This window comes from Cyprinodon tularosa, unplaced genomic scaffold (assembly GCF_016077235.1).
Source record: "Cyprinodon tularosa strain WSP-4 unplaced genomic scaffold, ASM1607723v1 ctg2, whole genome shotgun sequence".
Classification (NCBI taxonomy): domain Eukaryota; kingdom Metazoa; phylum Chordata; class Actinopteri; order Cyprinodontiformes; family Cyprinodontidae; genus Cyprinodon; species Cyprinodon tularosa.
Window position 1 is genome coordinate 4,564,023 of NW_024038733.1, and position 22,271 is coordinate 4,586,293.

At 36.3% G+C, this 22,271-nt stretch overlaps 2 protein-coding genes and 1 non-coding gene across 3 annotated transcripts; 2 read left to right on the plus strand and 1 right to left on the minus strand.

The window, feature by feature from the left end:
* Positions 1–931: 931 nt before the first annotated feature.
* Positions 932–14,089, minus strand: rab13 (RAB13, member RAS oncogene family). Its single transcript, XM_038284556.1, has 8 exons — positions 13,609–14,089; positions 8,986–9,046; positions 8,201–8,261; positions 8,017–8,094; positions 4,368–4,457; positions 1,716–1,781; positions 1,559–1,609; positions 932–1,478 (listed from the first exon to the last, which is right to left on the minus strand). The coding sequence occupies exons 1-8, from the start codon at positions 13,730–13,732 to the stop codon at positions 1,407–1,409; spliced, it is 603 nt and encodes a 200-aa protein (XP_038140484.1). The 5' UTR covers positions 13,733–14,089; the 3' UTR covers positions 932–1,406.
* A 1,446-nt stretch (positions 14,090–15,535) lies between these two features.
* On the plus strand, positions 15,536–20,178 carry rps27.2 (ribosomal protein S27). Its single transcript, XM_038284508.1, has 4 exons — positions 15,536–15,638; positions 16,241–16,349; positions 16,642–16,752; positions 19,374–20,178. Exons 1-4 carry the CDS (start codon positions 15,633–15,635, stop codon positions 19,400–19,402), a joined length of 255 nt encoding a protein of 84 aa, XP_038140436.1. The 5' UTR covers positions 15,536–15,632; the 3' UTR covers positions 19,403–20,178.
* On the plus strand, positions 16,415–16,547 carry LOC119783187. The gene has a single exon (XR_005280759.1). It is a non-coding gene; the product is annotated as a small nucleolar RNA SNORA13 (small nucleolar RNA).
* Positions 20,179–22,271: the final 2,093 nt, after the last annotated feature.

Sequence of the window (22,271 nt, forward strand, 5' to 3'; positions counted from 1 at the left end):
AAGCCTTAATGAGTTGGGGCCATACATTTTATTGTGTTCTCTTCAGCTTGGGATGATAATACAGCATATAAATTTACAGATTTCAAAAACAAGAATGCAACAGAGACATCTTGCCACAAATAAGACAGGTAATTTTCAGGGTTTGGAGCTAAAAATGCTTTAACAAAAATCAAGCATGGTCATGCTGTGGGGTAAAAAGTGAATAGATTAATAATGGGAAAGCAAAACTTACACAAAAGTGTGTTTACGGAAATACTCAAAATACATATTTTAATTGCTTTTGAAGTGGATAAAGCGGCTATTACTAAGCTTCTGTAATTACCACGCTAAAGGTCCAGCTTGCATGTTATTGACCACTTCCAGACTATGCATAAAAGTTGGCTTAGTATAAGTTCATCAACTTATTAAAATGAATGCTGCAATTTCAATCACATCAAGTGTTCATATATGCAGGAAGAGACCTCAGATGAACTTTTTAACAGCCTGTCTGCATGACTTGATTAAATTGTCTCTGTAAAGTGCATTGCTATGTGTTGTGAATTAGTGGTAAATAAACTGAATTGAACTGAACCAAGACAGAGGCTTGTTATTACCTACAAATAGGTACGTAGTGAATGTGCAGCTTGCTGAATGTTATCTATATATCAGTCGGGGTGTATGTAAATATTTGATCCCATGTGAATTCAAATTTATCTCCCCCCACATAAACATCACATAAAAACAAAAAAACAAAACAAAAAAAACGACAAATATATCAAATTAAAAACTAATATGTGGTATTAATGTTATATAAACAGAAACTCTGACCAGAACAATTACTACTTATGACATTTATGTTCAAATAATTTGCTCTTATTTAAAAGCCCTAAATAGGCTTGATAGGAGTTTGTCACTTGGACTTTTACGTAAAATGACACAAAAAAAAAAGAAAAAGAGTCCTTTATATTTTATAGATCTATAATTCAGAATATCCCACATCAAACTCCTTAAACTTGCTACAGGGTGTGCTTAAAATAATAAAAGATCACATTATAGAAGAGTGCTGGTGTACAAATGATAATCAGTGTGGGTATAATCTATAAGGATTTTGCATGGAAACAAGAGACACGAAACATGGGTTCAGGCTTTTGGACACTTTCAGGACAATTTTGTGTCAACTATCACAAAAAACAAAACAAAAAAAAACCCAGATACATTGTCAGAGTAATAAATTAATTTGGACATGCTTTATTTCTTGTAAACTAAAAGATTTCAACAGAAATACAGAATACAGTTTAGGTATAAAAATCATACTCTATGCATTATATCTTTTTAGCCAGCAGATGGTGACAGAGAGCTGTAGTATCTTTTCATGATAAAAAACAAATGCACTTTTAAATGTCTGTGGTATATTGTGGATATCCCTTCTAGAGAATGGCACACTTTGAGCGCTGTTTCTCCGTACTGCTGGTGATCTTCACCACTTTTCCTGCAGATCCCTGTTTAAAGAGGAAAAACAGACGCAATGTCAAACATCTTTCCTCCACATGGAAAATATTTGAAAGAAGGTCTTACATACCGGCTTCTTGGTGGATTTATGCAGGATATCTCTCGCTAAAGCTAAGAAAGACTGAACAGACAGATTGGAACACGAAAGCAGATATCATGAGTATTAACAGAAAACATGCCTAAAGTTCAATGAGGTGTGCAGTCAGGGTGGATTCAGTATGGCTCACCTCTTCCACGTTAATGCTGGACTTTGCACTGGTCTCGAAGAACCTGATACCATGATCCTTTGCCAACTGTCAACAGAGTTAGGAACATGACTTACAGCCACATCCTGGTAATTATGTCAAGCAACTTTAAAGCTGGGAGACCAGAGATGTCAGCAGTCATTTTGACATTGTGTCTTTTATATATTAGGTCAGGTGAAGCACACATTATATAATGTATTTGATCAAAAATTCTATGAGAAAATAAGGCATAAGTATGAAGTGGAGAAAAAGGTTAATGGGTATCAAACACAGGTTGATAATAAAACTTACATATGGCCATCTGCTCTTTAAATGACAGCTGAATGGCTTTAGAGATACAGCTCTATTAATGTATCTGGGAAAAACACTTTTTGAGTCTTGGCCATTCTAACGTATGGCCAGACAGGAAAGGAGTACCCTAAGTTACTCACAGTGGGTGGAGAAGCCAGAAACTAGGGTTACTTCAAAAAGTTACTCCGCTTCAGTTTATTTAAAAAATCTTAATTAGTTACAGTTGTTTCACATTTTTACAGACTACAGGTGCTGGTCATAAAATTAGAATATCATGAAAAAGTAGATTGATTTCAGTAATTCCATTTAAAAAGTGAAACTTGTATATTATATTCATACATTACATACAAACTCATATATTTCAGATGTTTATTTTGTTTAATTTTGATGATTACAAATGACAACAAATGAAAATCTCAAATTCATCATATCAGAAAATTAGAATATTACTGAAGACCAATAAAAACAAAGGATTTATAGAAATGTTGGCCAACTGAAAAGTATGAACATGAAAAGTATGAGCATGTACAGCACTCAGTATTTAGTTGGGCCTCCTTTGGCCTGTATTACTGCAGCAATGCGGCGTGGCATGGAGTCGATCAGTCTGTGGCACTGCTCAGGTGTTATGATAGCCCAGGTTGCTCTAATAGTGGCTTTTAGCTCTTCTGAATTGTTGGGTCTGGTGTATTGCATCTTCTTCTTCACAATACCCCATAGATTTTCTATGGGGTTAAGGTCAGGAGAGTTTGCTGGCCAATTAAGAACAGGGATACCATGGTCCTTCAACCAGGTACTGGTAGCTTTGGCACTGTGTGCAGGTGCCAAGTCCTGTTGGAAAATGAAATCTGCATCTCCAAAAAGTTGGTCAGCTGCAGGAAGCATGAAGTGCTCTAAAACTTCCTGGTATGTGGCTGCGTTGACCCTGGACCTCAGAAAACACAATGGACCAACACCAGCAGATGACATGGCACCCCAAACCATCACTGACTGTGGAAACTTTACACTGGACTTCAAGCAACGTGGATGAAGTGCCTCTCTTCTTTTCCTCCAGACTCTGGGACCTTGATTTCCAAAGGAAATGCAAAATTTACTTTCATCAGAGAACATGACTTTGGACCACTCACCAGCAGTCCAGTCCTGTTTCTCTTTAGCCCAGGCAAGACGCTTCTGACGCTGTCTGTGGTTCAAGAGTGGCTTGACACAAGGAATGCGACAGCAGAAACCCATGTCTTTCATACGTCTGTGTGTGGTGGTTCTTGAAGCACTCACTCCAGCTGCAGTCCACTCTTTGTGAATCTCCCCCACATTTTTGAATGGGTTTTGTTTCACAATCCTCTCCAGGGTGCGGTTATCTCTCTTGCTTGTACACTTTTTTCGACCACATCTTTTCCTTCCCTTCGCCTCTCTATTAATGTGCTTGGACACTGAGCTCTGTGAACAGCCAGCCTCTTTAGCGATGACCTTTTGTGTCTTGCCCTCCTTGTGCAAGGTGTCGATGGTCGTCTTTTGGACAACTGTCAAGTCAGCAGTCTTCCCCATGATTGTGTAGCCTATAGAACTAGACTGAAAGACCATTTAAAGGCTTTTGCAGGTGGTTTGAGTTAATTAGCTGATTAGAGTGTGGCACCAGGGGCCATCAATTTTGAACCTTTTCACAATATTCTAATTTTCTGATATGATGAATTTGAGATTTTCATTTGTTGTCATTTGTAATCATCAAAATTAAACAAAATAAACATCTGAAATATATGAGTTTGTATGTAATGTATGAATATAATATACAAGTTTCACTTTTTAAATGGAATTACTGACATCAATCTACTTTTTCATGATATTCTAATTTTATGACCAGCACCTGTATATTTTTATAAGATTATAACAAAAACACAGCAGGTCCTTATAAAAAACACTAATAAATAAATGAGAAAAAGTGTGCCGTAGAAACAGAGTTTCTCAATGAAAGACAGAAAAAATAATTTTGATGAAGTAGGCAGTGGTTACTCAACTAGATGCACCTAGTTATAACTCATATCTAATCCTGAGTATTCCCTCATCTGGCCTGAGGACCATACTCAACGTCTGCAAAAAGTTAAGTGGTTGCACCAGATTTAATTGAAGGGTAGCTGAGGAAAGGTGGTTAAATATAGATGTATGCTAAACTTCTCAGATTTTTTTACAGCATATAAAAAAAAAAAAAAAAAAAAAAAATCAAATAGTTTTTCTTCCACTTCATCGAGCAGTTTGTGTTGCCCCATGCTTTACATTTGGGAGTTATAAATATGCCTTTAAAACTAAAACTTGAGCTTAAAACTTAATTACAGTCAACCAGTTGTAGTTTCTCACCTTTTCCCCCGTCTCCTTGGAAACTTTCCGTTTCGCTTCAATGTCGCATTTATTTCCTAGGAGCATCTGACTGACTCCAGCCGACGCATTCTGCGAAAAAGGGGACAGTTACCTGATCAGAAGTGCTCAGCTACAAATGATTTATCTCAAAATTACAACACAAAACTACCAGAAAGTTTAGATTCAACACCAAATATCTGCCAGATAACCAGCAAGTTGTAAAACTTAAGAGTTGCTTCCTTGGAATGTCTCCTTGCTTTGCTTTTACCTCTCCCAAACTTTCCCCTCAGCTTACATAAAAACAATCCTAACACACTTTGCATTCAAATATTACAAAGAGAGGGACTCATAGCAATAAGCATAAAGTTGGAGCTTTAAATCAGCTATTCATTCACTAAATGCTCTGTTTGCTATACCGCTATAAACAGTGTAATGCTTCTCTAGGTTATTTCTGGTTTGCTTATTTATTTAATGATGAAAGTATCTTGGTGAGATTAAGATCAGGTTAGAATGAAGAGGTCCTTCTTAGCTACCTACCGACTGACTGATCGACCTATTGCATAACACAGACTGAACTCCGCCACTATTGTTAATGCCCTCAGGCAAAAAGAGCAAGTTAACTTAATGAGAATTTAATTTCATCCAAGATTTTTTTTTTTGGAGCTGTGACACCTTCTTAGTCTTCCTTATAGACATTTTCTAGGTGTCTAAAATCTTTCCGTTTCTGCACATACCATTTAATTTAACGTTTCATTAAAAAAAGCTAAAATGTTTTAAACAGTTTTGGTCACAATTATATCATCGATTATCTAAACCAAAGTGCAATTGGCCTGCAGAGTTTCCAGAACAACAGAAATAGGTCAGTTATTCCCTCGGCATGAGAGGGTTTCCCTCTTGCCCCTGGCTGCAGTATAAACTCAGAAGGCTCAGTTCTCTTGTTGCAACTCCAAAGCTGTTTATGAAAGACTTAAACATTCCTCCGACCCAAACATGCAACACAAAACAGTTAGTTTCTGCAACCAGTAACATTTATTGTAACCTCATAAATCTACTTGACTTGTTCCAGTTCTGTTTGGATGGCCATGTGTTTGACTCTGGTATTAAACAAGCACTTGTATAGTTTGTAATGGAATATTACTCAGACCATTATACTTTTTTTAAGTTTCTTTCCAAACACAGCAGAAATGTAGATTATACTTTTCTTAAAGTTTAAAAGAAAACCTTCCTTCCATTTTTGGTTGGGCTACCACAGCTTAGGTCTTGTCTTTCTTGCTATTTACTTTCAGAGTACTATGGTACCTTTTCAGAGAAGCCATCTTATGTCGATTTTTGTGACGATTTGGGAAGTCAATTGGAAACTGTGAGCAAACTATGAAAGGGCAAGTTCAGGTTTTCTTTGGAAGTTTGATTCTGTGAAATTGTAAGATTTAACAGTGGAATATAACACTTATATTATTTAATTTGATGACAGAGAAATCAGTTTCCCTGCTAAAATGCAGAAAGAAAACCCCCAATCGAACATGTCAACATTATCCCTCTAATCTCTTGAACCATTTCACATTTTGTTTTGTTTTAACCACAAATGGCAGTCTGTTTTATTGGGCTAAAATAAAAGGAACTAATAAAATGTAGCAAATCTCTCTGCCCCTACCCTTAAAGTCTCACTGGCCAGTAACAGGTAGCCAAGTATGCTCCAAGCACTCTCCGCCCAGCATTCAGAAAGGGGCGGAGACTGACCACATGGGAGACCCATACCATATTTGTAACTGGCACCTTTACGCTTAGGAAATGAAGGGGAGCTATTTCCTATAACAAATGCTGTTTGTTGCATTTTTTTTTTAATCATTTAAAAATATTCATTGGTTACAGTTGTTTCACATTTTTATTAGATTATATTTTTTATAAGATTATATCAAATACACAAAAATAAGAAAATGGGTGCAGAAGAACAAGAGCATTTTTCAATAAATTTTAGACATAATAAATAATTTTGATGAAGTTGGCAGTGGTTCTACAAAGTACTCTCTCAGAGGTTAACATTTTACAAAAACAAACAACAACATTGAAATAAAACTTAAAAAATACGTCAAAAATAACAAATAATAATAAAAAATAACATTTTTTTCTTCTCAACTTGACAATCATATGGTACTTCCTATAAAGCTGAGATGTAGAACCCTCCCAAAAATACTGTACATCAATGAGTCTAGTTAATATTTGAATGGAAAAGTTGAATGATATGAATTGATTTTCAAGGTTTTGTAGCTTGAGTGTTTTTCTTCAACACATGCTCACCAAGCAGCACATAGGTTTTAAACTTAGTGCCTGCAGTCCAGATTGGTCCACATCATGACCTTCATGGCAATTTAGTATATAGTTACTCAAATAGATGCACTTAATTACTACACATATCTAAACATGTGTATTCCCTCATCTGGCCTGAGGACCATGTAATCACTGTCTGCCCTGTCCCTGATCTGGCTAGTGACAAACTGCAAAAATGTAAGTGGTTGTACCAGATTGAATTGAAGGGTAGCTGAGGGAAGGTGGTTAAATATAGATATATGCTAAACTTCTCAGATTTTTTTTATACATAAAAAAGAGGGAGAAAATGGGGGAGTGTTGGCCTAGTGGTTAGAGCAGTGAGCTTGTGATCTGAGAAGGTTGCAAGTACCCGGTTCGATCCCCACAGCCTCCACTCTGGGTTCATGAGCAAAACCTTTAACCTTACACTTCTCCCAGGGTGCTGCACAATGGCAGCCCACTGCTCCCCGAGGGGATGGTTTAAATGCAGAGAGTGAATTTCCCCATTGTGGGACAATAAAGGGATTTACAGAATCAAAACGTTTTTCTCCCACTCCATCGGGCGCTTCGTGTTTCCCTATGCTTTACTTTACTTTACTAATATTTGATCTGGATCCCCAAGGCAGTTTATCTGGCCCTCCAGATCCAAAAAGGCATGTCATAAAATACAGGCATATATTCTTATGAAATGCAAAAAACAGCTCCAACTGCTAAAATTATTGGTTTGACACTCTTGGTTTTTAGCAGGTAGGTACTTGCCTGGCCAGATACACAAGATTAACATGTCAGACTTTTTTTAGCAAGCCGTTAGGTCCACAACCTCAACTTAATAAAAGAAACCTGCTTACATAGTTATGTGTGCAGGTAAGATAGTGATAACTCATAACATTTATAATACGTTCTTTATCAATAAAACAAGCTGGTGATATGTTCTCCAACTCTTAGTTTTGCTATTAACTTACAATTGCCCCAAACACCTTCTTTTCAGTGACAGTTTTTCAAATACCTTTAATAAAGCAGTTCTGTTGTGACCTTGTGTCTTTGTTCTCTTCAAATGTAGAGCACTATCAAAGGGTATTGCATACCTGATTAAAAAACAAAACACTCTGCATAATGAATGGTACACCTATCTATGTATTATTATCAATATTGAAAAAGGTGATCCATGTTGGTAAAAAGTTCCACCCTTAAGGTAAACGGTGCCTTAGCGCTGACAGATGTGTTATGTCAAGCGCTCTTCTTTCAAATCCGCTCTCCTATACTACTAAAGTATTGTTGTAAAAGTATCATCTCTGATGTCGAATTGATCAATTAAGTCGTCTGATGGAAATAGAAAAAGCCTCACTTCTTTGATGCTCTTCATCCAGTTTTGGATGTTTTCAAAGGACTTCTCGTCAGTGATGTCGTAAACCAGGATGATGCCCTATAAGAAGAGACAATTTAGAGATTCAATCACAGGATAAACCATAAGCATAATGACAAGATGCAAGGTATCCAGCCTGCCACTATTACAGGCATGGAGTCCTCACCATGGCTCCTCTGTAGTATGCTGTAGTGATGGTTTTGAACCTCTCTTGTCCTGCTGTGTCCCTATAGAAAAAAAGCAAAACCTTTTAAGTCAGAAAGCTTGATGAATAATGCATCATGTGCAGGAGCCATAGTAACTAAAAATGGGTTATGCTTTTTGTCAGAGGTTGCATTTCATAAAGTGAGTCTGATCTGCTTTATCTGATCTCCAAACAAACATACTAGCCTATTGGTGAGTTTAGGATTGCCGTCGACTGTTCTAGATAAACAGTCCAACTGAAACATCATTAATTCAACTTTTTTATTTTCTTTAGTCCAACTGTTTTTAATATTCTTTTTTGTTTCTGCATTTTTTTATTGAATTTTTTTCCTACTTGCTTTGATTCTGTTTTATTTTTCTATATTTTAATCATGTAAAGCACTTTGCATTGTCTTTGTACTGAATTGTGCTATACAAATAAATTTGCCTTGCCTATATGTATGGGGAGGGGGATTAAGGATCCCCATCCTCAAATGTTGAGCTAAAGTATTTTTCTAGGCCGGCTGTTAAGGAATTAGTCCACTAAATTCAGTTATATTATTATTCCGATATATTCAACAATATATGATGGAACACTGAACAAGACAATTAAATTTATCATATAGATCTCATTTTGAGTTAATCTTTTCTAAAGTATAATTTACAAGAAGGAATCATTGCTTTAGAAAAAACAACAACAAAAAACTGTTATCAACTCAAACAAATGGCCAGATAAATTTAAGAAACTATCCAAGTGATATCTCTTACCAGACTTGTAGTTTTACTTTCTTTCCGTCCACGTCAATTGTTTTTACTTTGAAGTCAATCCCTGTAAAGAAAAAAAAAAAAGAGGGGGGGAGAGGACAAAGAGGGGCAGATAAGAGCCAAAAAGGAGAAAAAAAAACTCCTGATAAAAAGTGAAACACTAACACAGAGCAGGAAATATTGGTCAACTGGAAACTGGTCATTTCCATTGCATGCACTCCCATCCACAATCAGGCATGGATTGTTTTTTTCCTTTGAGGATGGACAAGCTGATAGACAGCAGGGAGGGGTTGTCCACCACAAAAGCCTGCATGCCAGAAAGCAAGCAGCTCTTTAGAAAATGCAGAGATGGTAAGAGAGATAGGAATGAGGGCGGGTGGACCTCTGGTGAGAGCTGAGAGAGAGAGAGAGGAATGAGATTTAGAAAGATTGGGAAATAGGGTCAGGATAGAAACAGGGAAATGAGTAAGAGTGAGAAAAAAATAAAAGCTGTAGTTGTTTGGATCTTAGACTGACTTTCTGGTATTCTAGATGACTGAAAGTCAGATTACTGAAAGGAAAGCTCCATGAAAGCACGTGAGAACTCCAACAAAGGGTAACTAGTAGGTTTCATAAAGTTTCCATGAGGTTAGCTTATATAATTCATGAAAGTTTAAAGTTCTAGAATTAATCAATGAAAGCACTTTCCATAAAAGTCCAACAAAAACCCCTCTAAGCTACATAAATGTTCTGTGAAAGTAAATGATGAGCTCCATGACTGTACAGAACCTGGCAAAGTCCATTAAGTTATCTTAAAAGGTCCACAGAGGTTCATTGATAGTATCTTACAAGTTCTATTTAAGTTCCATGAAATTATATGGTAAGCTTTAAAGGCTGCATAAAAGTAGCCAATAAGTTCCACTAATGTTTTGTAAAAGCACCTGATAAGATTTATCATCATGGCAGCTGTAAGGTTCCATGAACAATCCTTAAAAAATATGCATTAGGTTCTAGGAAGCCATTCTTAACCGGGGTCTGTTCTGTTCTTTCATATATGTAACCTCTAAGACTTAATATAATGTTGGACAAGAATTCTCTTCAAAAGGGAAAATTCTTTTCCCCAATGAGATTTTTCCTGTATAAATACTTGTTTAATAAGATCAATACAAAGCATCACATAAGTTCCCCGAAAGCGCATGTCAAGTCCCATGAAAGGAAATTGCTCCTCAAATCAACAACACTCCAAAGTTTGTCTGCTTGAACATGAGAAATGTAATGCCTAGAAGAAGCCATGGCGCTACGATGGTCTGGCAACGCCTAACCTCTGTCTCGCATGACCTTAATCTGTCACTCCTAATGGTGCAGAAACCTTATCATCATAACAAGAAGTAAATATTTATATATTTTGGACCTGTCAAGATTCATGTACATATATTTTTCCAGTAAAATCAAAAACTTTATTCTGGACCACATTAAACATTTTGTAGATGTATTAATATTTTCTATTAATCATATTGATGAAAAGGTTGTGGCTATGAACTTTAAGGACCTAATCACTTCAATGAAAGTGCCTGAAAAATTCTATAAAATCAACTTCATGTATTTAACTGGCATACTCCAAAAAGGTACTAGTGGAGGTACCTTCAATATTGTATAAGTTCCTACCCAGGGTACCACATGACCAGGCATGATCTGTGAAAGTTAGTGCTGTAACAACACATCAATTAAATAATTAGCAATACAAAATTAAAAACTTCAATCGACAATGTCCTTTTTAAGGTAAAACTTTATTTTGAAATTCCCAGTGCACGAAGCTAGAGTAGACAGGGGACATTTTATTATTAGAAGATTTTTTTTTTTTAATGCCTGATCCATGGCGGGGCTTAGAAATAAAACATCATATTTGAGGTGTTTTTTGTGAGTTAATATCAATGTAATTCTAGTAGATGGTCGGGTGATATTGCATCATAGCGATCGCAGACTAGTGGAACTGTGTGTAAAATTCGGATCATTTCAGAAAAATTTCTGCTTGAATCGTATCATGAACCAAACACATATATAGAAAAATTACTGTGATAAAGGTGGTGATTTACTCCCCTAATTAGAGTTCAAGGACAGTTCTATAAAAGTACCAAATTTTTTTATGAAAGGCCAAAAAACACCTAGGAGAATTCATGAAAGCTCAGGCCCTGTTGACGCACATTTTCTCACAAAAACTGAACAGTTTGATTTAATTTGTACTGCTCATTTACACAGCAAGGGTGATTGTTTTCTTTGATGACAGCACAGTCTGAAAACTGGTTCCAGTTTGAAACTGTCCTGTTTCCAATGTTGTGTAAACAGCTGAAACTGAACTATTCTTACAGGGAATACCCTGCTGGTGCACATTATCACACAGATCACTAGACATTAATGCACACAGGCACAAAATTCCAGCTGCATACAAACCATGACAGGGAATGGTTGTAATTCAAAGTCACTTTTAGCAACAACTTAACCTTGCCTTCTGTCCATGGAAAACTTTTTTTGTTTACCAGTGTTTAACAGTGATGGTGGCTTTTACACACTTATGCTGCTGTTGAGTTTCAAAGAACACAGCACAACAAATGGCGCATGAGAATTGCACCATTTTCAAGTCTCTGCTATTGTATTGTTAACAGAGATTGTTGTAAGACGGCAGTCAAGTAAACACATTAACATAAACAAAAGTCTGTGTTTTCTAATAAAAGTACTAAAACGTTAACAGGACAATGTTCTAATAACAGTATCTTTTTGCTATGGTAGGTCCAGAAAAGCACCTAAGACTTACTGAAGTCCCTGAGGACCAGCATCCTTCAACTTTTAGATATATCTCTAGTCCCACACACTTGAATCCAATTCAGTTTATTTTTATATATATATATATATATATATATATATTTATTTATTTTTTATATAGCGCCAATTCACAACACGTCATCTCCAGGCACTTTACAGTTCACCAGATCATACAGTCAAATTGATTCATAGTTTTCTATCAAAGGAAAACCAGTTGATTGCATTGACTCATTGACTCAAATGCAATCCCTCACACTAAGCATGCTTGTAGCAACAGTGGAGAGGAAAAATAAGAACAACACTCCAGCAGAACCAGGCTCAGTGTGAGCTGCTATCTGCCGAGGCCAACTGGCGTTTAAGGAGACAGAAGCAGAAATACAAAAAGCAACTGTAAAAGGCGGCCCCATCCAGGAGACACACAGCAGGCAGACGAGCTCCGAGCCAACTCCCATGTCAGAGGATAAAGAGAGTACATCCAAATAGCTTGATTACCTCCTCAGTTAAGGCAAAGTTCTCAAGACTTCTGCAAAGGACTTAAATATGTGATTTAAGTGTGTTAAAGCAGAGACATATCTAAAAGCTACAAGCCACTGACCCTTGAGAACTGGATACTAATATTCCTGACCAAAATTGTTCCATGAAAACTCAGGCAATGTTCTGGGATGGCTCCACTTTTTATTGATTATACCTTATTGATCTCACACTGGAGAAATTTACCTCTGCATTTAACCCATCCCCCTTAGGGAGTGGGCTTCCATTGTGCCGCATCCGGGGAGCAGTGTGGGTTTAAGGGTTTTGCACAGAGTGCAGGCTGTGAAGATCCAACTGGCTACTTTCAACCTTCTCAGATCACAAGCATACTGCTCTAACCACTAGGCCAGTGGTCTCCAACCCTGGTCCTCAAGATCTACTGTCCTACAGATTTTAGATGCATCCCTGCTTCAACACAGCTGAATCAAATGAATGGCTTGAAAAGGTAATCAATCATTTGATTCAGCTGTTGAAGCAGGGATGCATCTAAAATCTGTAGGACAGTAGATCTTGAGGACCAGGGTTGGACACCACTGCACTAGGCCATCACCTCCCCAAGCACTTGGTAGGTTCTCAAAGGGTTCAATGACGAATTAAATTAAAGAACTCATTGAGTTAATGACAGAACAATGTTAAGTTCTACATGTTTCATGAATTTAGCTTTTAACCGAGGTTGTATGTTGCATCAGTGTTCAAGGATGGTTACATTAAATCACCTGGGAAATTGCTGGAGAAAATTCTCAGTGATCCAGGTCATAGTCAATCCCCCAAAAAAGTTTAAAAAACATGCTAATTGAAATCCATTCATTTCAATTAGCATGTTTTCTAAAGACTTTGTTGGGCTACTGCACAAGAGCCTAAAGCTCTACACTATTTCTGAGATTTGAATTGAAAAAGCTTCCTGGATGGGAAGTGAAAAGTCTTCAAACATGGAAACAAAGTCCAGTGGTTTGTTTTTCTTGTTTAACCTTTTTGGGAATCACGTGGAAGTTTCACTGATTTTCTGAGAACGTTCTGAAGACCAATATCTAAAGTTCTAAGCTGAGGAATAGTATGGGCTCTGTCATACAATGGTATCAAAACATGAAGTGCAGAACAGTAAAAGAGAGAAAACAAAGAGAAAGTAGAGACCAGTTGAGACATGAAAGGAGTGTAAGAAACCCGTTTGACGATAATCAGTATCAAACAAGGCATCATGAAATGTCAGCAAACATTTGATCAGCTCATTGCTCAAGTTTCTGGTGGAGAGCCGGTGGGAAAAAAGTTGAATTAAAACAAACAAACATTCTTTCAACATACCAATGGTGGAGATGTATGTGGAGTTGAAATTGTCCTCTGCAAAACGGATGATGAGGCATGTTTTACCCACTCCGCTGTCCCCTATCAGCAAAAGTTTAAAAAGGAAATCGTACTTTTTCGCCATGGCTGAAGATACTCCTCAGCTCAGAGAGGAGGAGAAGGGGGGTAAGATAGCCTTCTCTTGAAAAAATCTGTTATAAAAAAAATCTCCACGTTTCTTTTCTTAGGGCTATAGCAGTTTTCTTCCCTCCCAGCCTGTTCACCGGTAAATTCCGCTCCCCCTCAGAGCCTCAGTGAGTTTGGACAGAGCGGCAATAAACTCCATCCAAAGTTAAATTGTTGGTTCAAACTTAGACCTTAAACGCCTTAACTGTTAATACTTCATTATTCTACTCTGAACACATCAAAATCACACCGTTAAAAAACACAACGGTAACGCTAAGTGGTTTTCAGGCTACAAGGGGGGGAAAAATTGCCCAAATTCCACAGGGAGCTCAGCAGAGTGGGAGTGATTTATGGGTGTGACCATTTACCCTGACTGGACGCTAGATGGCGCCACTAGAACAGAAGCTTAGGTTATTTTTCTGGGTTAAAAAAAGCGCTCCTCACAAATGTTTATGCTGCAAGGTTTCCCCATAGACATATGAACGGAAGAAGATTAGGGCCACTGGAAAAAAAAAAGTTAACTGATTTTTAAATTTTATTTTAGTTAAATATGGATATGGGTTTTCCCATCCAATATTATTTGAAATGTGAAAACATTAGATTGTTTGACCTAAAAAAAGCAAATGATTGTGATATAATCGGTAAATGCATTTATTGTAGTAATCCAAAAATTACAACTCATATTCTAAACTGATATAGCCTCAGCTTCTGTTATCTTATTCATTTTGATAATGATATAATAATTCAGTTTCTCAGAAAATTTGTCCAGAAGCTTATTGGACATATCTATTTATTTAGTGCAGGAACAGCCATGGTTCAGCTATTATAATAAACCTCAATATAGAATAGATGCTTCATTGATGGCAACTTTTTTTTTTAACAGTGTCCTGTCTGGCAATGTGGCAATAAGAATATTTGTCTTGAAGCCAAAGAGAGCCCAACAAATTTTACTTTCACAAGGGGACTAGTACGGCTATCGCCACAGTATTCTGCTTGATTAATGCATATAAATTGCTTTATTAGAATTATGCAGGGAGTTTTACAGATAATATGGACACTGCAATGTAAGTAAAACAGGAAAGGAAAAACTGAAAAAAAGGAGAAAATATAAAAGAAAAAGGAAATAAAAGGGAGATAACGATAAAACATCTTCATTCTTTGCATCACCTGCAAAGAGATGTAAAAAGAACAGCACAACTAACAGACATGATACAAGACATACAATAATATATATAATGTATCAATATATCCGTGTAATATTGATGGGACTAATAAAAAAAATACAAAAATAAATCTGTCCTCTTCCATCTTTTCTCTGTGATCCAGTAGATCTTGTACATGTCTAATAATAATATAAGAATTGATAAAAAACAAAACAAAAACAGATGTCAGATTGAGATACAACTATGATTGTAGATATGCCTTCCTTCTACATGTTAGACATGAAATAAACAACTATATTTTCCATTCAATAAAATAAAGAGATTGGTCTTATACATATAATTAAAATAGCACTTTAAGGTTCACTTTCAAGTGGAAAACGTGTGTATATATATATATATATATATATATATATATATATATATATATATATATATATATGAGAATGTTATGGATGTGAATTCAAAATGTTTCCTTTTTTATTCTTTAGTGTATTTTTTTTTTGCCATACGATACTGCCTTTTCAGAAAAATAACTACGTCTCTTCCCTGCACTTATTTAATAATAATAAAAAAAAAAGTTACGTGTTTATACAGTTTTTCTTTCTCCTCCCATCAGCCAACAGTTTCCGGCACGTGACCGGAGAGGCCTCTTTCCTTTTTTTTCTTCTTCTAGAGACTCTACTGGAGACACGCGCCATGCCTGTAAGTAAAAAAAAGAAGAAGAAAAACACCGCCTCTAAAGTTAATATGATGCGATAAATATTGGTTTTATTTTATGCTTCAACATGCTGGTCTTAGTTGCGTCTTTCTTTGCGTTGGTTTGTCGCTTCGTGTTACTTTGATGTAGAAATGTGAAGCGAGGCAATATGGCGAAAACACGTGTTAGACAGAAACAACGCTTCGCTTTTTATCGCTGAAAACGCATTTAAATAATAACAATTAAACACCAGGGGTTTATTTAAAAAAAAAGGTATAACTTTTTTAATATACAGAATGAATAATAGTATGTCTTTGCACAACATGGTGTATTGTTTTTAACGTTTTTGGAAAAAAATGTGAGATTTAGTTTGTGATTCTTAATAAATGGTAAAAAAAAAAACTACCTTTTTATACTTTCTATCACTTTTGCTTTCCTTGCAATCTGGCTACTTAAAATTAACCCTTTATTCAGGTCACAGCCTTTGTGTAATCATCATGTTATAAAACCTCTTTCCTGCGTATTTTAGTTTGTAGGCCTGTAATCTAAAATCTTCTGCAATTTTTTTAAAGGCTTTAATCTAAACATTGCTGTCTTTTCCCCCCAGCTTGCAAAAGATTTGTTGCACCCCAGTCCTGAGGAGGAAAAGAGGAGACACAAGAAGAAGCGGCTTGTTCAGAGTCCAAACTCTTATTTCATGGATGTCAAATGTCCAGGTCTGTGTTAATCTATGAACTAATCTCAGATTATGGATCCTGTTTAAAATAATCTGTGTAGATTTTGCCTTTATGTGTTGCCCTTTCTCTGAATTTGTAGTGATCGGGGTGTCAAATAAGGCAGAAAGTGAATCTTGTGGTTGTTTGTGGATGAGATTTCACTTGACCTATTTACACTAAACAGCTGCAAGGACACAACTGTAATCAGGCATAGGTGATGTTTGGCTGCTGTTGCCTCTTTAGGTTAGTTTGGGATTTCCTTCATGTGTTTTTTTTTTTCTCTGTTTTATAGGTTGCTATAAGATCACCACAGTGTTCAGCCATGCTCAGACAGTAGTGCTGTGTGTGGGCTGCTCCACGGTCCTGTGCCAGCCGACAGGCGGAAAGGCTCGTCTGACAGAAGGTAAAGAAACAAACCAGGAGCTCTATTTATTGAACGTTCTCTTTATTTTACTTTTATTTATTTAAACTAGGACTAAAACAATGGGATTAATCGATTGTTGAAATAATCAACTAATTCAGTCATCGATTAATCGTTTATTGGATTATAGAGACTCTAAAAATGCCTTTATCTGACAGAGCAACTAACTTAGAGCAGTAATTATGTCCAATTTGTGAAAAAATATGTTAATATTTTTAATTTAAGAAAAAAAAAAAACATTCTCCTTCCAATATGCTCTATCCATAACTCTGTCAAAGTTTCACATGGTTTAATTCTGTATAAAATCTTCTTTAAGGAACCCTATGTTATCTAATTATAAATTAATTGAAAAAATAATAGACAGATTAATCAATTATTAATATAATAGTTGCAGCCCTGATGTAAACTGTCTGAGACAAACAGGTTTAAAATGTAGCAAAGAATTCATTTCATTTCCATGCAATCAAAGCAATTATTAGCCTAACCTTTACATATCAGCTTTAAACTCTACAAATATATCTGCATGTTGTTATAAATATAACAAAAATTAGATCTTTATCATTAGATATTTAATGTGTAATTGTAAACCTAATTAATAAATGTGGTGAGATAAGGAGGATCTCATTCAATAGTGAAGACATTTGGAAAAAAATCCCTCCATTATATATGCTTCTTCCTCGCCTATCTACTAAACCCTTTTTGTTTATTTATTTTACTGACATGTTAAAGCACATTGTAATATTTATAAATTTACCAGGGAATATTAGCATATATTAGCATTTCTGGTGGATTTGACGAGATTAAGATCCTGAATGAATATACATTTTAGCATTAAGTAATGTGGTAAAATCTAATCAGCTGTCAGTCTGACCTCCTTTCTTTGCACAATTACAGAAATTCCTAAATTCCCATTTTTTGTGTTCAGAACGTTTTACTTGTATTATGAAAAGGGAAATGATGTATATTAAAGACATTGGTTTAAATGGTAAAATGATAGGTTTGTTTATTAAAGAACAGTTTGTAATCCCTTAATCGTTAACAATTATAGCTACTGTAAAACATACTTTTAGAGTACACTCTTTTAGTGAACAGAAATATAAACATTTTGCATTAAAAATAAAAAAAGATCTTTATAGTCTGTCAGTCTGCTCTACCCATAACTCCTCAAGTGGAAATGTTTTATTTTTACTTGGTTTAATTTTGTAAAATGTCTTCTTCAATGAAACTTTTGCAATTATTAATCTACTAATTGAAAAAAATAATCAACAGATAAATCGATTTTCACAATAATTGTTAGCTGCAGTCCTAAAACGTCATCTCAACTGTTAAAAAATGTAAAAAAAAAAAAAAAAAATCCCAGCAACCAACGCTTTTAGGGGGATCTGGATTTAGTTGCTCTTGTGCTCCATACTTAGACTGATTACATGGAAATCATCAGTTTCCTTTAAAAAAAAGTCCCAAAGAGGTTTAGGCCCTTCCAGCACATGATGCTCTGGTTGTATATTCGGGGGTTTTTGTCATGTTGGACGATGATACACTAATCCAGGTCTAAGGTCCAGTGCAGGTCTGTCCTTTATTCAGCCGCCATCTTGCTTTCAATCACATCTAACCAACGTTCATGTAACAGAATAAAAGTATCCCACAGTACTACACATACAGCTGCCACCACTCTGTATCACTGTGGGCGGGATGAGTTCAGTGTGTCGGTTTTACGTTACTGTTCTCTGATGTTCTCCATAAAAACTTCTTAAGGTTTTACATAACTGTAATTTTTGTTTTGGGTTGAAATCGGATCACCTGTGCCAAACTAGAGATTTTTATTAGATTTTTATTCAACCGTACAACTCTGCTGTTCTGTTGGTCGCCATTTCACTTTCAGTCCAAGTAAAAACAACTCAAAACATATTTAAGTTAAAAGGTTAGCGAATAAATGCTTCTGTAAGTCAGCTTCTCCCCAGCTGACCTGAACCTAAAGGCTTTAGATCTAAATAAAACACTGAGGATCTTTTCAGTTTCTCTGGGTCGTTTCTACACCTTTGCCTTAGTGTTGCCCTGTCACTATGCTCTCAGTGAACAGGGTATCAATCGAGGCAAACAGTAACTGTCGGTGCTTGGTGTGAGGAGTTTATCACTATTGATCTATTTCTGCACAATCGACTACAAGCACCAACATATTACTCCTGTTTTCATTCTGATATCTATTCAGGCTTTCATAATTTCTATACACATAAAGTTACAAAAAGTGGACGAATAGCTGCAGGACTCAAGTCAGAGGATGTGACTATTCTGTTTGTGTTGGTGAGTGAGCCAAACTGAAGGTCAAGGTTTGTTTTTGCTCTCCCACTCTTGTCAGGCGTTCTGCTGCCCTGGTAACTAACAGCCTCTCGTTGATCTGTATGGGTGCAGCTTCAACCTTTGGTACCATAGTCACACTTGTTAGGGTGAATCGGTAATAAAAAAAAATAAAAAAAAGCAGATGGTAATAGTTAGCACTTACCTCCTCTCAGTGAGTCATATTGACTGGCTCTCATACTTGTATATTTACTTATGCTATCTTTTCTGTATTTATCATTCTGTTTCTCTCTCTTTACTCTTTTGTCCAGGATGCTCGTTTAGGAGAAAACAACACTAGTGGGATCAAACCTGGCTGCACAGGTGACAAAGAGAACTTGATGGACATCAGATGATGCTGCCAAAGATTTAATTCAGTTGAAAGGAAAAAGCTGAAGCTTTCTGTGGAAAAGAAATCACCATCCTGTCTGGAATACCTTTGATTGTTCTCTCTAAGTAGTCCAGGGGTTCTTAATAATTGAATTATTTCAAGTTTTATCATCCTGAATCCCACTCTTTCAGCTTACAAAGTGAGAAATGCTGTTAATTTCTTGCTCAGGATCAGGATTTACTACTTTAGGACATACTTTTGTCAAAAAATTGATGTTTTGAAATGTTGCTACCTAATAAAATTGATTATTGCAGATCCTGGAAAACACTAAAACTGTTTTTAACGAAAGGGAAATGCTGTAGCTCACGCTACGGCTAATCTTTGCTGCAGTTTTATGTTAGTCTTAACTCTGGGCAATGATGTCTTCGAGGGCCACAGAGGAGTCGACATGACGACTGTGTCGTCACTCGGTAGATTCTGGGGGAATGCTATTCTTTCGTTTCCAAGACGCAGCACCCAGGGGCGATGTGTTAAATGATAATGGGTATAGCTGTGGGTTTGAGCTCGCAAACTTCCTGTGGGATGGATTGAGATCAGAGAGATTGTGAATATTTGAAGCATCTTTCTGCTGAGGTATGGGGGGGGTGGCCATCTGTACCGCCTTTCAGGCAGATAGCTTCCTTGTACCTTCTTGTGGCCTGCTTGTTTGTGGAAGCAACTTGTTAATAAAGTCATGGGAAAGGTAACTGGTTTTCCTTATTGAGTGACTGAAAAGGTTTTTATTTAATATAAGCAGCAAGTTTCATTTATGTTGGGGTTCCCTTTTTATCAATTTGTTGCCAAGTACAGTTATTAACCAAGAAAGGTCTTATCTATAATCAGTGGTGGTTCGCTCTAGGCAGGTTCCTCCATCTTCCCCCAGCTAATATTATAATAGAATATAATAGAAAATAAAGTGCAGTCCCACATGAAGTGCATCGGCTAGTGTAGGCTGAAAATTCGGGATGACTCAAACTCTTTAATTATGAATACATGTACTCTACAGAAAACCGTGTCAGGGATAAACTAATGTAAGGTTTGTTTGGTACTGGTGGGGGTCTGTTCCTTCAGTCCCATTTTCCATGCTGCTCTGTGCAACTTCCCATTTAATTCTGCTGCTGTTGTTTCCTCCCTGTTAAGATTTAGAATAGAATAGAAAATCTCTTTATTGTCTTACCACGGGGAAATTGGTGTTACAGCCGCAAAATGTTAAAGCAAAATTGGTCACACAAATATGTACCCTAAAAAGTATATAAAAATAACAGAGTGACAGTTAAGAAAATAAACTAATAAAAGCCTGTACAGTTTTTACAATATACTGTGCATCTGGAGAATAAATCAATATATAACTGCATTTCTACAGTAGTGCATGTTTGAAAATGGCAACACTAGAGATTTGAAAAAATGACAGCATGTTATTTGACTAAGGAACAGCAAAAATTCGCATGAATGTAACAACTTATTGAGGTTGTTGGGAACAATGATGGTAAAAAGTCTTCCAGCTGCTGGGAGGAAGGATCTGTGATAACACTCCCTTGTGCATTTAGGGTGCTGTAATCTGTCACTGAAGGAGCTTTCCAGTTCAGCAACAGCTTCATGCATGGGTAAGAAATTATTTGAACAGAGATGTTAATTTAGTTGCAGTCCTTTTGTTTCCTGGCAATAAACAAACAGGACAAGAAAATAGTTGTGTGAATGCTGTAAAGCATTCACACTATTGAGATCCTGTTTCTCTTTATTGTGTGAATGCTGTAGGCATTCACACTATTGAGATCCTGTTTCTCTTTATTGTGTGAATGCTGTAGGCATTCACACTATTGAGATCCTGTTTCTCTTTATCAAGTGGGAATGCTTATGCATTCCCACTTATTGTTTTTCACTTAAAATTTTTCTGACTCTAACTAGTCCCGCAGTTTTCAACCGATTTCAACAATTTTGGTATCAAAACGTTCAGCTCGTTCAGGAGAATTCTGCTATGTCTTTTGGTAAAGATATTTTTGGTAGTTTTCGCGTTATTCAGCTTTTTCTGCGTTTTTTTTGTCCCAATGTTGCATGTAGAATTCTTAGATTTCAGCAAAATTCAGCTAAACCTTCATCATCTTTGACCTTTAACTACTTCAGCATACTTTCAGCTAGAAACACCATTCAACTTTTAAAATGTTTCCGTATCTTTCTGCTATTACTGTTTAACTCGGCTTTCTGCTAACTTTTACAGTTTTGCTTCAGTGAAGCTTCAAACTTTAAAAGAAATTTTTAAGATTTTCAGATTTATAATGGAAGTCTATGGACGGAATTCTTCAACTGCTATAGTGCGTGCTCTAGCTTTTGAGCTGTTCTGGTTTTTCCGAACAAATTCTTCTCAGTCCCTCATTTTTAACTCAATTGAAATAAATTATACATCAAAACGTAGGGATTTTTGTCAGGATTCAGGAAATATAACCCTCATTTGTGTGGCATTTACGGTTTTCCGACAGTTTGGCCCAGACCATGAAGAAGTCCACACTTCCCCAATAGAAATCCAATAAGAGATTTTCCAAAAATCACAGACAAAATCCAAAACGATACATATTTTCGTATCGCTCCCATTTATTAACTATTTGATGTACTAATATGAAACTTGGTATACAACATCTTCAGAACCTTCTAGCACTCACATTGAAGGAATTTCTTCAATATCATTTATGGTTTAGCTTTTTAGCTGACTTGTTCGGGCATAGGAAAACGCTGATCCTGAGAAAAATCCTCAAACTCAGAAAATGCACATTTTTACATCGTCACCGTGGCCAAATAGTTTTTAGTA

What these genes read in the sequence shown, in the direction of transcription:
- rps27.2 (XM_038284508.1), top strand. An exon ending in CATGGATGTCAAATGTCCAG is followed by an intron (nt 16,350 to 16,641) that starts GTCTGTGTTAAT and finishes TCTGTTTTATAG; the next exon opens with GTTGCTATAAGATCACCACA. An exon ending in AAAGGCTCGTCTGACAGAAG is followed by an intron (nt 16,753 to 19,373) that starts GTAAAGAAACAA and finishes TCTTTTGTCCAG; the next exon opens with GATGCTCGTTTAGGAGAAAA.
- rab13 (XM_038284556.1), bottom strand. Translation starts at nt 13,732, where the DNA reads ATGGCGAAAAAGTACGATTTCCTTTTTAAACTTTTGCTGATAGGGGAC. An exon ending in GGATGAAGAGCATCAAAGAA is followed by an intron (nt 4,458 to 8,016) that starts GTGAGGCTTTTT and finishes CCTTTTTCGCAG; the next exon opens with AATGCGTCGGCTGGAGTCAG. An exon ending in CCAGCATTAACGTGGAAGAG is followed by an intron (nt 1,610 to 1,715) that starts GTGAGCCATACT and finishes CTGTCTGTTCAG; the next exon opens with TCTTTCTTAGCTTTAGCGAG.